This window comes from Callithrix jacchus, chromosome 6 (genome assembly GCF_049354715.1).
Source record: "Callithrix jacchus isolate 240 chromosome 6, calJac240_pri, whole genome shotgun sequence".
Lineage (NCBI taxonomy): Eukaryota > Metazoa > Chordata > Mammalia > Primates > Cebidae > Callithrix > Callithrix jacchus.
Window position 1 is genome coordinate 60,214,714 of NC_133507.1, and position 15,575 is coordinate 60,230,288.

Sequence of the window (15,575 nt, forward strand, 5' to 3'; positions counted from 1 at the left end):
TGGATAAACTTAATGAAGTTATTCCATTTTTAGACTCAGCTCATGGCTTTCAACATAATTATACTTTGTCAAATATGGCTGATCTTAATAACTACTCATTGCCAGAAAAACCTTTCTTTCTCTTTCTTTTTTCAGCATAGGTACTAGCAAACAGAAAAATGTATTGATACCAGAAATAAACTCTGGTTTGCAAATTAATCTTGAAATTCCTGAGATAGTCTGCTCCTCAGCATTATTGGAAATGATAATCGTTGGACTCACTTACTCATCATATGCCAAGAAAAACTGGATTTTTATATCCAGTAAAACAATCCAATTGAGCTTTTCCTTGTGCTCATGGTGGGTTATTGTAGGTTTTTAATCTCAGGACCACATCCCAAAGTTACCCATCTAATTGCTCCTCTTAAGTAACTTTATTCAACAAGGTACTTTAAGATCAAGCGACTTAAGTGAATTCTGAATAATTTAAGAAGGCCCCCAAATTTCTAATCATTTCAAAACATTTTATAAATAAAATGTTATGATCTGTAACTGGCCTTAAATAAGATTGCAGGACACTTTTTGTGTTTTACTGTCATCATTATCATTATATTGGCGATATATTCAGGTAATTCACAGGTACTTTTCACATGAATGCCCTTATTGGTTAGGTGGTGACCTGAGTCTGGGAGCCCTGCCTGCGTTTCAGGCATCCCTGGGCAGAAGGGCAGCCTCACTTCTTCTCGGAGTGCAGCTCATCTGTGGGTGTGAGGCTGCTCCTGTGTCTTTGGCAAATGTCAGGCTCCTCTGCCCCTCTTCACTGCTACCCAGCTGTCAATCCCATTCCCAGCCTTTTAGTTCTCTAGGCATTTTCCTTTTCTCTTAGTAGAAAAGGAGTTCCAATAGAAATACCAGAAGCCACATTCTCAGTATTACATCAGCTTTCCTCTCCTTTTCCTTTATCAACTCCCAAAGAGGAGTTGGGGCTGAGCCGTCTTACAGCTGAAACTTGATAGGCCATGAAGTCCTTACAGGAAAAGTGATTTGTTCCTTTGGAGTCCCTAGTTCAGTCTTGTGATGCCCCGCAAGCTGTTCTCAGTTTTTTGTTCCACCCTAGAGCCCAGATAGCACATTCTCTGTTTTCCAATGTGTAAGCCTGTGGTGTACCTTGGGTTGTATTTTCAAATGTCTAGGGTTTCCTAAATGTCAGAGATTCAGGGCATTTCAATTTTCTATAGCCCCTTACAAAGTGAAAGACTGTCCTAACAAGGTTCTTGTTTTATAAAATTTTGCATTTAACCTGCTAGTGAAAGTAAGGCAGAATATTGCAGTATTATGCTGTGCACAAGATCATTGCAGGATTGGAGAACATACTCAGTTAATTGCACATTGGAAGTAGTGTGTTCTAATACTGGGGCACTAATTTTAAGTTCCACAACAGACATCTTCTTTCATTCCCGCTGGCGTGTTTCTGGGACTTCAGTACAGACAACCTCATTTGGAGATAATCTCAAAAGTCTACATTTGAGGGCCTTTGTGAATATGAGACCCCCTGCCATCTGCAGAGACCTTTTCTGTGACCTTCACTGTCCTTCAAGAATGTGTCATTTGCTTCTGAGTTTTGAAGCTGAGTTAACATTTTTTTTCACATTGGTTTCAAAGAATGTATTTTTCTTTCTTTGTAGAGAATTCTTTACATAAATGACATTAGGAAACCAGTTAACCTTGTTTCAGCTGAGCTGAATTTTTTGGGGAATTGTTGCTTTGGTTTACTCTCTCAAGCATTTCATTTCAACAAATACTCTCTGTATGGCTATAACCCTCTGCATGGCTGACACATTACAGAGTCTTCAGGTGTTGGAAACCTATGCAACATTTATTATCTTAGACGTGGCTCCCCAGTGAATGCCAGCGTGGTAATCAAGAATAACACTGAATCATCCTGACACAAAATCTGTGTCTTTCTACCATTCATCTGCCCCTGGTAGTCTTGACCTGGCAGTGGAAGCTCTGAGGCATGCTGAAGCAGTTTACTGGGCTCATTGTTTCTGATTGACAGGACATGCTGTTTGTTGACAGAATGACATCGTGGTGCAGAGTGAGGGCAAGGAGGTCATTCAGCATGGTGGGGTTTCACACAGCCAGATGGATTAGAGGGTGGCTGAGGGGGTATCAGCTAAAAAGGAGTTTTTGAATTATTTTCACAGCAGTATTTGTTGGTGGGAGGAGACAAAGAATAAAAAGGAAAGAAAAATAGATGAAGGTATTGGAGTGAGGGGGGATTGTAAAGTAGTGTTTCAGTGTTTTGTGTGGTTCCCACTATCTTTTCTACTCTCATGAAAACACTCAATTCTACTTTTATTTTTCTTGTCTTCACTCTGACTGCTGATGGATGTTAATTAACCTTCATATTTCTCTGTAGTGATCCAAGGATACAATCATATTGTCACAAAAGTGACAGCAATTTTATGCACTCATTCAAATTCTGTGTTTTCAGATAGATCTCACTGTCACCCAGGTTGGAGTGCAGTGGCATGATCATGGCTCACTGCAGCCTCCCACCTCAACCTCCTGAGTAGCTGGGACTACAGCCATGCACCTCTATGCCTAACTAATTAAAAAAAAATTTTAGTAGGTATAAAGTGTCACTGTATTGCCCAGGCTCGTCTCAAACCACTCAAGCAATCCTCCCACCTCGCCCTCCCAAAGTGCTGGGATTACAGGCCTGAGCCACTGTGCCTGGCCCAATCATTCGACTCTTTAAATTACTTATAGTACAAGTGATAGGAAGGGCAACTGTGCTAGAGAATTCCCAGTTATGACTTCTCCACTTTTGGTTTCCTTCTGTTTGACATCAGAACTTCTGCTCAGAGTGACTCCAGATCCTTAGACGTAGTTTCGTGAATCTTGCATTCAAAATGAGGTTATGACATTCTGGGGGTTTGAGGGAGAATGTCCTATATTGTGTTTTTCCTGTGGAGGCAAAGCCTTAGGTGGAGCTTTCTCAGGGCTGAGGTGAAGGCACAGAAGGGATTCATCAATAAGGGCATTTCACACCCTCACATGGCCTTTCACTTGTTCATGTCCAGATTGGATTGGTTTTTTTCCTTTGGTTAGTCACAGTTCTTGGAAAGAAAGACATGCTGGCTCATGTTATTATGTTTCATCTGCAGGGAAAATGGGATCATCAGAAGAATTTTCTTGGGGCTGGGTGCAGTGGCTCACACCTGTAATTCCATCACTTTGGGAGGCCAAGGTGGGCTCATCACTTGAGCTCAGGAGTTTGAGACCAGCCTGGCAAACATGGGGAAACCCTGTCTTTACTAAAAATATAAAAAATTAGCTGGGTGTGGTGGCACGTGCCTGAAGTCTTGGCTACTCGGGAGGCTGAGGTGGAAGGATTGCTTGAACCAGGGAGGCGGAGGTTGCAGTGGGCCGAGATTGTGCCACTGCACTCTAGCCTGGGCGACAGACGGATATTCCTTCTCAAAAAAAAAAAAAAAGAAAAAGAAAAAAAGAACTTTGTTAGGCTTTTCTAGTTGGTGGGTCATGGAATAGTGGGCCACCCAGCAGGAATGGTTGAACCTGATTCACAACTATGACAGTTGCTGCAAATGTAATCAGATCATAGAAATCTGGAGAATTCTGGACTTGGGATGGAACGGTTTCAGAAATTATAATCTATCTGAAGCCCGAGGGCATGGGAACCCTATTGTTATAGTTTACATAGGTCATCCTCCCAGGGAAGAGAACAGGGTAAAGGATGATGGAGTGTGGACATGGACTTGGAAAGTCAGATATACCAAGGATAAGACAATTTCTGCACCCCTGAAGCCTTATAGTCTTTAAGTAAGACTCTTAATATTTTGTTGTGTTCTCCCCTTCATATTATACTGCTTATGTCAATTATATTGGAACTATTTTTACACAGTAGAATTGGGACTTCTCTGGTAATGAACAGAGCTCTATTATATAAGGGACTTGCAATGAACACTTATTAAATGAGTGAATAATAAGTTAACAAATAAGTAGAGGAGAAGAGATTTTTGATGTCTTGAAAATAAGTTCAATTTAATTTTGGTTGTAATCTTTTGACATCAGAGGAAGGACAGCTGGGTAAATAGACCTTTCCAAATACTTTGTGGCAGTCATAGATTTGTGTCTTCTAGAGGGGCTGTCTACAGGCAGGTTGTACTTTATTCAGAAACAGTGCTGTCCAATAGAACTTTCTGCAATGATGTAAATGTGTATCTTCACTCTCTAATAGGGTAACCACTAGTCATATGTGGCTATTGAACACTTGAAGTGTGGCAAGTGACTAGGAAAGCAAATTATTAATTTTATTTTATTTTAATCAATCTAAAGATACCTTTAGGGAGCCACAGGGGGTTGGTGGCTACCATATTGGAAAGCATAGTTTAAAGGGAAACATTTATACTAAAATTTATATATTTATAAACTAACATTAATAAATGAAATGCAATACCACAGGGCAATGAATTCAAGAAGTGTTGTGCATTTTCTGAAAAGTTATCCTTCATGTAGGTTTTTAAAATGATATAAATGCTCTTTTTCCCTAAATGAAGATGACTGTTATAAATTCTTAGAACCTGTGCCTACCTTCAGAGGGTGTTTATTTAGATGTGGGCAACACCACATTCTTGGCCATCTTATCTAGGATTTTTATCAGAGAGTGCTCAAGAAATGCTGGTAACCTTTACTATAAATGTGTATTTTCCATATGGCAGAGTTTGATGATTGCCAGATATGGGGAATTTGTGACCAGAGGTGTGAAAGCCGACCTGGCTATCACCTGTGCCACTGTGAAGAAGGGTATATCTTGGAGCATGGACAGCATTGCAAAGCTAATGATTCCTGTGAGTAAATTATGGACACTTGTATCTCTGAACAGTAAACAGATTCTAATAGCTTCTTTCCTTCCTTCTTATGACAACAGAATTATCAGCATTTATGGGGTTGGCAGGGTTTTATCATCACAAATCAGGGATGGCTCCTGCTGCATAGAAGAATTGGTCAACATTAATTCTTACTTTGATTATTAAGGACAAATTTGTTGATTAATGGTGACATTATTAATATTTTTTAATTGATTGCTTATTTACTTTGACCTAGGCTATGAGGCCACCTACCTTTAATTGTGGAATAAATGCTATGCCTACATTTGACTGGCTTGGATATTTAACTTTTAATAAATTACATACCACAAAAGTAGGTGATGACTATTACAGAAATAATTTTCTCAGTGTTCTTGCAAAATTGAGGGGTGTTTCCAAATGAACATACTAAATTTGGATTAAAAACTTTTTAAATGCCCTAATTCTGGGTAGTTTGTTGGAATCAATGTAAGAGTATGAAAAGTAGAGAATAGTAATGAGTAGTAGAGAAAAGTCATGGGGAAAATCTGCAAGAAACAGATGAGCACTCCAAAGCATTTTGTCACTGGATTTCTCACAAAGGAGGTATCAATATAAACTCCTATTGTCTAATAGGTATTTCACACTTGCTTTTAAAGTGTCTTTGGTGTCTTCTGAAACTTAACTGTTCCCATGATTGATGAATGGCTCATTTTCTGCTTGTTTTTGCATAAAAATACCTGATTTATTGTGTAATAACTTTTAGGTTCAGCTGATTTTTATTTTTGCACAGGTAACATATTTATATGTTCACAAATTTTAAATTATAAGAAGATATATAGTATAATGTCTTTCTTCATACCTATTCCCTTCTCATGGTTTTCACTTCCTCTTTCCCATGACTAATTACTGTTTCTTTATTTCAGTTCTAGAGATTTTTAAATGAATAAACAAGAATATACAAATATAGATATACTATACTGTACTGTAGATATGGTAGTAAACTATATGCGCAGTTCTGCATCTTGTGACTGTACTTAAGATATTTCCAGAGCTTTCCATATCCGCACATAAAGTTATTTCTTAGTTATTTAATTTATTTATTTGAGATGGAGTCTGTGTCTGTCGCCCAGGCTGGAGTGCAGTGGCACGATCTCGGTTCACTGCGACCTCCGCCTCTTGGGTTCAAGCAGTTCTCTGCCTCAGCCTCCGGAGTAGCTGGGTTTATAGGTGCCTACCACCATGCCAGCTAACTTTTGTATTTTTAGTAGAGACAGGGTTTCCCCATGATGGCCAGGCTGATTTTGAACTCCTGACCTCAGGTGATCTACCTGCCTTGGGCTCCTAAACTGCTGGGATTACAGGTGTGAGCCACTGTACCCAGCCTTAACTTTTTTTTTTATAATGGCATAATATTTCTTTTTTTGATGTTCATAGTTTATTTAACTAGCCCTCTACTAATGAACTTTTATATCATTCCTTATCTTTTGCTATTGCCAATAAGACTGCAATTAATACCTTGTTCGTATATCATTTTGCATAACCATGAGTAGACAGAACAGATTTGGAACCACCATTACCACGTTTTTCAGAGTGATTTTCTGGTAATCTTTAAAATGTCTTCTGTGTTTAACACAATCTAAAGTTGGCACATGGGGTAAGGTGCCCATATCATCAAGGAGTCTTGAAAATACCTGAGAAATGCTCTCCTCAATGTCATTTAAAGTGCATTGGACTAGCATCCAGGATACTTGAATTCTTACCAAATTCTTCCTAACTTACTCAGATTTTGGGCACTTCATGAAGCCTTTTTGTGCCTCAATTTGCCCTTCTGTAAAATGGATAGAATGATAGCTATCTGTCTGCCTCAGAGGTTTATGTTAAAATCAGGTAAGATAACATAGAGGACAGCATTTAAAAAAGCAAAAAGCTTATCAGTTGTAAGCTGCTTCCCCATCCTTGCTCACCTGAAGGAGTGGTGATGCCTTCCTTCTTCACATTTAGCTGGCGAGGCCTTCGTTATCTTCTCCAATGGTCGGGATTTATTAATTGGTGATATTCATGGAAGGAACTTCCGGATCCTAGTGGAGTCTCAGAATCGTGGAGTGGCTGTGGGTGTGGCTTTCCACTATCATCTGCAAAGAGTTTTTTGGACAGACACCGTGCAAAATAAGGTAAATAGAAATTTCAGGAGCTGAATGGAACCCTGAGCACTAAGTGTTGATAGCTTTCACTTTTGGAGGGAGTAGAGGGGAAAGTTCCTTTGTTTTCTAACAAAAAAGGCCCTTGAGATATTTTATGTTAATCAGCACCTTTTCCATGCTATACTATTACATGTGACCTATTAAACAAAGCAGTCTATTATATGGATTAGCCTTGAGCAACTTTTAATTGTATTCGAAGTGGAGTCCAAAAGCCTAATTAAAAGAAATAGTAGACATTCTTCCAAAACTGGATAGATATTTGATAGTAATTTTTGATATTTGATCATTTAAAATGTAAAAAGTACATTTCTTTTCTGGATGATAAAAATCAGATTTTTACCTGCATTTTCTAAATTGAGCTGTAATTGGGGATTTAGTAACAAATATTGACAGTATTTTGTTTAGTGGCCAAAATTTTGTTACACTGTCTTATTGGGAAAGCGTGGTGGGTTTCATCTCAACTTGGAGTAATGCAATAGAGATTTTTGAAACATAAATTTCAGAAACTCCTAAAGAGTTATGGAATTTTATTTATTTCTTCCTTTTACATTTTATTGTACCATCAATACAATTCTCGTTTATTTAAATAACACGTGAAATTTCTAAAAATTGGGAATTTGGATTTTTAGCAATTCTAATTTCATTATAGCTAAAAAAATCAAAACAAAACATGTGGTTAGTTATGGTGAAGAAATATAATAATTTTGATTTTTCTTTCAGGTTTTTTCAGTTCACATTAATGATTTAAGTATCCAAGAGGTTCTCAATATTTCTGTTGAAACTCCAGAGAACCTGGCTGTAGACTGGGTTAATAATAAACTCTATCTGGTGGAAACCAAGGTCAACCGCATAGATATGGTAAATTTGGATGGAAGCTACCGGGTTACCCTTATAACTGAAAACTTGGGGCATCCTAGAGGAATTGCCGTGGACCCAACTGTTGGGTAGGTGAAAACATATTGATTACTGTATTTTTAGAATTTTATCTCTCCCCCTATACACTGAATAGCCATTGGATTAATTGAAAGCTCGATCTGATTTCTTTTAGGCTCTGTACTCTAGAACCCATGTCTATTTTGTGCCCTTATTCATAGAAGCTTTAGGAGAGTTTATTAAATATAATCCTATTTTAGGACATGTCATTCAAACATACCTACTGGTGTACTAAAAATACTTGTTGTTTTGGGGGTATGAATCTTAATGTTTGCCACATTTTTCTAGCTAAGAGATTGGATTTTGTGTTCTAATTCAATCTAATAATATTATTGCAACTGAACATTACTTATGTTTTATTATTATTAAGATGATTATTCTAACATGAATTAGCTGTAAATATTTTTAAAGATGGGAAAGGAGGTTGAAACTATTTCTTTCAGAACTTTCTTGATACAGGCTGGGATTGAGATATCAATGCTAATATCTCATTACAAGTTGTTCAACCTAGCAACCCGATAATGCTTTTCTTCAGGTTTAAATTCAGATTTCCCGATCTCCACATCTGAGAAGTGTTATAGAAGACTTAGCTTTCTCCTAGAATTTCACAATTGGGTCTTAGGACCCTTGGATAAGCTTTAGGCTATTTTAGTCTTGGTGAATGATGATTATTCGGTTTTACTTCATTATGTCAGCTGTCCTTCCTTGAAAATGATGGAAATGTTCTCAGGCTGTGCCTTGGAAAGGAAAATTGAGGAGTAAAATGGCTCAATAGGTTATTTTAAGAGGTATTATAAGTTTTCCTGGGTGTAAAAAAGAGAAGCAAAGGACAGAGGAGAAACTTCAGAAGGTGAATATGATTTTCTTTTTTTGAGACAGGTTCTTGCTCTGTTGCCCAGGATGGAGTGCAGTGGCACGACCACCTGTTTACTGCAGCCTTGAACTCCTGGGCTGGAGCAATCCTCCCACCTCAGCTTTCTGAGTATCTGAGACTATGGCAGGTGCCATCATGCCCAGTTAAGTTTTTAATTTTTGAAGAGATGGGGTCTTGCTGTGTTGCCCAGGCTGGTCTTGAACTGTGGGCCTCAAGGGATCCTGGTGCCTTAGCCTCCCAAGGTGCTGGGACCACAGGCATGAACCACTGCGCCTGACTGGCTGACTATGAACTTTTAGGCCGCCATATTAGTGCATCATGATAGTTGCTATTTGGAACTGTTGATGCTCCTGTTGATCCCACAGTCTCTGTTTTTAAAAGTATTTAATTTCCCTGTTGTGTTGTACAACTGTGGTTCTCTAATCAGCGGGATAAAATATTCATCCATGCAAACACACTATTAAAATTCATGAGTAAACTTGTAAAATAACAGATTCTTTCATGTTCTGTTTTTCTTTTGTAGTTATTTATTTTTCTCAGATTGGGAGAGCCTTTCTGGGGAACCTAAGCTGGAAAGGGCGTTCATGGATGGCAGCAACCGTAAGGACTTGGTGAGAACGAAGCTGGGATGGCCTGCTGGGATAACTCTGGATTTGATATCGAAGCGTGTTTACTGGGTTGACTCTCGGTTTGATTACATTGAAACTGTAACTTATGATGGAATTCAAAGGTAAGAAGTATTTTCTTCTTCTTTTTTTGAGACAAAGCCTCTGTTGCCCAGGCTGGAGTGCAGTGGCGTGATCTCAGCTCCCTGCAACCTCCACCTCCCAGGTTCAAGCAATTCTTGTGCCTCAGCCTCCTGAGTAGCTGGGATTACAGGCACCTGCCACCACAACCAGCTAATTTTTGTATTTTTAGTAGAGGTGGGGTTTCACCATGTTGGCCAGGCTGATCTCAAACTCCTGACCTCAGGTGACCCACCTGCCTTGGCCTCCCATAAGAAGTACTTTTTATGGCTTTGTAAGTTTTGGGGAAAGTGTATAGAATGGCTGGAGAGGAATATCAAAGGACCAGAATTAAAATACTGCTTTGTTGGTTGACATGATAGATTTAATGATCTTTGTACTGACATTTTTTGGATGAAGTGACCTGCTGTGCTTTGTTAACTTTTCTTGTGTCCCATAACATAAGTGGTAAACGCTAATTAAATCTCACCTCCAGCATTTGTTCTTTGATTTCTCCTCATCAACTCCTCCCTCATTCCCAGATGATGCACGTTATTTTCATTCACTCCTGAGTTCATTTGTGCTTTATTTCTCAAGACCACTTTCCCTTTTAATTTTCCAACCTTCCCCCAATAAATGCATGTTTTATTAGGTATTTGATGTTACCCACTGGAATTAATTGGACTTTACTCTGCTCTTATATATTTCAAACTTCAAGGAGAAATTCTCTTTATTGTATTTTTTTTTTTTTGTATACAAAGATACTTAAATGGCAATATTTGAATGTAGAATCTGGCACTTTTTTTTTTTAAATGGGGTCTCACTCTGTTGTCCAAGCTGGAGTGCAGTGATGTGATCTTGGTTCACTGCAACCTCTGCCTCCCAAGTTCAAGTGATTCTCCTGCCTTAGCCCCCTAGTAGCTAGGATTACAAGTGTATGCCACCATGCCTGGAAAATTTTTGTATTTTTAGTAGAGATGAGATTTTACCAGGTTGCCCAGGCAGGTCTCAAACTCCTGACCTCAAGTGATCCGCCCACCTCAGCTCCCAAAGTGAGCCACTGCACCTGGCTGAATACGACACTATTTTTTTTTCATCTTTTTACTCTGATTAGAGTTAATAAAAATTTAATGTAAAAAATTACTTTAGAACTTCTTCTTTTGGTATTTTCAAATATTGAGTAAAACATGTTCTTCAAATTTTGACCCAAAAATTATTCTTTGTGGATTCAGCAAATAGACTGTTTATTTAAATTTTTCCCAATGACTTGATTTTATTATTTTCTCAATGAAAGCAATATGATAATTTTGTTTCCTCTTGTACTTCCGTTTTGTAGGGATGATATCAGTTTGCCACTGGATTATACATCCTTAGAACTGCTTGGTTAAATGAAGTGATTGGGTATTAATGTGGTGACTTCGTATCACTGAGACTAGTTTCCATATGGAGAATATGAATAAATTTTAGGAAAAAATTAGCTAGCCCAACAAGTCACATGAAACAATTGTGAAATTGCCTAATTTTTTTTCTCTTTGGGATGTTTTAGCATTACATTATATAGTCTCAATTTTTTTTTTTACTAAAGTTAAACAAAAGTGAAGCTTAAAAGATGAAAATCAATGAAGATTTGGAAAGATTTGAGTGGTTTGCTATGAAGAAACATCAAAGAAATACTAAAGCTCACAAGTAGAGCTGAAATCATAAAGTCTCTCGCTTTGCCAGCAGGTGGCATTCAGGGTTCTGGAATTTGCTAATTGAAAAAGAAACTATTCTCTGATCTTAATGTACCATGTCATTATGGAATGTTTCAAAGTGTGCACTAACCTGTCACCTTACTTTTCTTTGTTTACTCCTCTTTAGTGTGTTTCCCAGCTTTAATATCTTCAAATCTTTTCTTAGAGCTCTATTGTGCTTTTTAGTTTTCAGGGGATGGTAAGATTTTTCTTTGAGGTCTTTGTATTATGCCCAAATAAAGAAAATAAGAGTTTTCCCATATCAACCGTCCTCCACCTCACCCTGTTCATGTGTCTAACAGAATCATTGTTTATGGAAACATAGTCATGGGGAGCATTGTTGATTTACACTCTTGGCTTAGTGGAAATTTTACTTCTGTTTTCTTATCCCAGTTAAATGGCTTTGGGTCTCCATTACAAGTATGATCAGTTGACATTTTCATCAGGCAGATGCATAAGATTGGTAGTGGCATTGTTTCTCACTCTCCTTATAGCGACGTCAGGAACAGACCTGGGTGTTTGCTGTGGCTTGAGCTCTACCACTCACTGCCCTGCTCCCTAATCGCTAGGAAATGGTCAGTGGTGCAGTGGAAAATAATTGGTGAAGCCATCTTCTCCTAGACTTTCAAAGTCCTGGTATACTCCTTCACCTATGGTGTTCAAAATGCTATTTCACATCTTAGTCTTTTAGATGTGGGGCAACCTAAAAGGAATGAAGAGCAAATGGGAAAACAGTACATTCTAAAGAAAAACCTAGGACAAGATAAAGGATTGACTGGGACTGGAATGCAAGTCTCAAGGGTCTTTTTATTTATTATTTTTTTTAAATTAAAAAAATTTTTTGATTTTTAATTTTTTATATATATTTTATTGAGTTTTAGGTTCTGGGGTACATGTGAAGAACATGCAAAATTGTTGCATGGGTACATACATGGCAATGTGGTTTGCTCCCTTACTCCCCATCACCTATATCTCAAGGGTCTTTTTTAAGAGGCAACATGATAATCCTTCTACCATACATAGATAGAAATAAATATAGATCTAAAATATATCTTTTCTATCTATTCCATATTTGGGAAAAGAAATTATTTAGCTTTTCAGGCCTTTAAGTGAACTAACTACAGCTTTAATTATAATAAAGCAAAACTAATAAATTGTATGATATATATGTATCTTTTATAACAGGAAGACTGTAGTTCATGGAGGCTCCCTCATTCCTCATCCTTTTGGAATAACCTTATTTGAAGGTCAGGTGTTCTTTACTGATTGGACAAAGATGGCCGTGCTGAAGGCAAACAAATTCACAGAGACCAACCCACAAGTGTACTACCAGACTTCCCTGAGGCCCTATGGAGTGACCGTTTACCATCCTCTCAGGCAGCCCTATGGTAAGCCTCAAAAAGTGGTAGCCATGCTTGGTACCAGATGTGATGGAAAGGTTATCTCAAAGCTTTGGAAGTTAATAATGAGGGGTCTCGTGATTTGGGTGGCATTCTCAAGTATTTGAAGGGTTACCCAGAGTGTTAAACTCTCTGAAATTGGTTCTGCAGATTAGGAACATTCTGGAGAAAGTGATGTATTTCAGAGTTAAATGACAGATTTAGAGGGAATTTAGGGATTTATTTTACAGATGTTTATTGGCACGTGTAAAGATGCTTGAGGGTATAGCAGCTCACAAACCAAACCAAAATACCTATCCTCATTCTGCTAGGAAAAACATCTTCTATTTCAAACTTCTAATATTACAGTTAAGGAAACAGGTTCCATAGAAAAAAATGACAGGTCTAAGTGTTCATTTTAGGTCGTGTCAGAACCATTTCTTTCTTCTTCTCTGTTGCATATGTATGGCACCTGTTCTTGGGTTCTGATTAATCTGTCTTAGGCCAACTGGGTTTGGTATCCCTCTGGCTGGTCACTTATTTTTAAAAAAGAAATATTTTGATTCAGACACTGTTTAGTCTCCTTCTTCTTCTTCTTCTTTTTTTTTTTTTTCTGAGACTGGGTTTTCACTATGTTGGCTAGGTTGTTCTGGAACTCCTGGCTTCAAGCAGTCCTCTTGCCTCAGCTCCCAAAGTACCGGGATTACAGGCATGAGCCACGACACCTGGCCTATCGCAAGCTTTGTTTATGTTTCCAGGTTATAGCTTGAGCTTTGACACATCTATCTGAACTGTATATGGCTCTTTTCTGTATTTGCCTGTGATCAAAGAAAAAGAAATATAAACTCTACTATGTTGATAGAAAGCTTAATATTGGTGAACAGTAATTTAGAGAAAAACAGTTTTACTTTAAAACTTTCATGTTAAGTGATGGATTTAGGATGAAAAGACTATAAAGTAATTTGGTTAATTCAACAAAAGCCCAACCACTAGAACTGACATGTTTAGATGAATTTCCCTCAATGTCATCATCCTGGGAAAATATATACTTATCTGAAAATATATATTTTATCTGAAAACATTTTTTGGAAATACCTATTTGGAATGGTTTTTACACTCAGTTCACAACTTAGATCTGCCCTCACATTAGATCCATTAGATCAATGTGTTCACTCAAATGAGTATTTCCGTTATTTGGCTGAGAATGACATCTGCCTATTGCATCCCCAAATCAATCCATCTTAGAAGATAAAGAGAATATTTTAAAGGATAATTCAAAGGCTAAGAAGACAATCTTAAAAGCAGATATAAAATTTCTAGCTGTGGCGGCCTTTGTACCATACAGTGCCATCTTCTTAAGGTCACTATTTTAAGAGTGGCTTTTGGAAGCATAAACTGGTTTGTGTTGCAGACATTTAAGGTTTTGGAATCAGATCTGGCTTTGAATCCTAGGTAAGCTGTTTAGCTGCTGAATAATGTTGGGCAAGTTGTTTAACTGTTAGATTCTTGGTTTCCTCCTCTGTAAAATAGGAGGACTAATACCTCTTAGAGCTATTGGTTGTTAAGCTGGTTTACTTTCAAAGTAAGCATCCAGTGAGTAATATTCATTATATCCTACGAATGGCAAAAAAGTGGTGAAGTGTGGGGTATTTTTGACAGTTATTTCTAATCATGGAGGATAGCAGACATATTCTGACATAATTTTGGGGGAGACAGTTGTAGGAGTCCTTTCTTTTTCTTTCTTTCTTTTTCTCCTTTTTTTTTTTTTTTTTTTTTTTGGCCACCATCAGTTGGAGAGTGGATGGGGGAGCAGCAGTAAAATTGAGAGTGTTACTGTAGCCAGATGTAGATGTATTCAGTAATAACCAGTTAGTGATGTTTTCAAAGCATTGCTAATTCTTTACTCTATTTCAACTATAGGTGAAAAGGGCTAGAAGTAGCTTCATGTCTTGGATAATTACACATTTCTAATTGCAATTTATCCCTGTGCATTTTTCCCTCCAGCTACCAATCCATGTAAAGATAACAATGGAGGCTGTGAGCAGGTCTGTGTCCTCAGCCACAGAACAGATAATGATGGTTTGGGTTTCCGTTGCAAATGCACATTCGGTTTCCAACTGGATATAGATGCACGCAGCTGCATTGGTAAGAAATCTGTTTTGGACATTGTTGGCAGGTGGCACAGGTGTATGTGTGTCCAAACCTCTAACTAGACTAACTGCTGCTCGTGAACTGGGCCAGTTCCCTTTCTAACTTCTTTACTGCACATAAGCTTTCCGTAGTCCACAGGGTGTCTTCATTGGTAGGCACCACTTCTACTATACACAGAGCTATGTTTGAAAATGTAATTTTCTGTCTTTTGGGATTTTGCTTTAATCCCACATCTAGGGTTTTCTTGGGTTCCCATTGCCCTTTATCTTTAAGGTTTTTTGTTTGTTTGTTTGTTTGTTTTGAGACAAAGTCTCGCTACGTCACCAGGCGCCAGTCTGGAGTGCAGTGGCGTGATCTCGGCTCACTGCAACCTCGGCCTCCCGGGTTCAAGCAATTCTCCTGCCTCAGCCTCTTGAGTAGCTGGGACTACAGATGCACATCACCAGGCCCAGCTAATTTTTTTTATGTGTTTTTAGTAGAGACGGGGTTTCACCATGTTGGCCAAGATGGTCTCAATCTCTTGACCTCGTGATTTGCCCACTTCGGCCTCCCAAAGTGCTGGGCCCTTTCCCCTTTGTTTCTTGAAACATTTTTCTCCTATTAACCAAGATCTTGAAATTCTATATGATTAAACTTTTAGCTCTTTTCTTTTTTTAAATTTTAATCCTATCTGATGACAGATCCTATTGACTTTGAGCTCTTTTCTGTACTATGTGTACCTTT

At 38.1% G+C, this 15,575-nt stretch overlaps 1 protein-coding gene across 4 annotated transcripts in view; it reads left to right on the forward strand.

The window, feature by feature from the left end:
* LRP2 (LDL receptor related protein 2) overlaps positions 1-15,575 on the forward strand; it is a 216,321-nt gene that overhangs the window by 69,296 nt on the left and 131,450 nt on the right. For all 4 annotated transcript variants that reach the window (XM_035304603.3, XM_008998756.5, XM_078327446.1 and 1 more), the window contains exons 10-15: positions 4,728-4,856; positions 6,858-7,027; positions 7,778-8,001; positions 9,388-9,594; positions 12,508-12,710; positions 14,706-14,846. In XM_035304603.3, the coding sequence (XP_035160494.3) occupies positions 4,728-4,856; positions 6,858-7,027; positions 7,778-8,001; positions 9,388-9,594; positions 12,508-12,710; positions 14,706-14,846 (1,074 nt within the window). The remainder of the gene's footprint in view (positions 1-4,727; positions 4,857-6,857; positions 7,028-7,777; positions 8,002-9,387; positions 9,595-12,507; positions 12,711-14,705; positions 14,847-15,575) is intronic.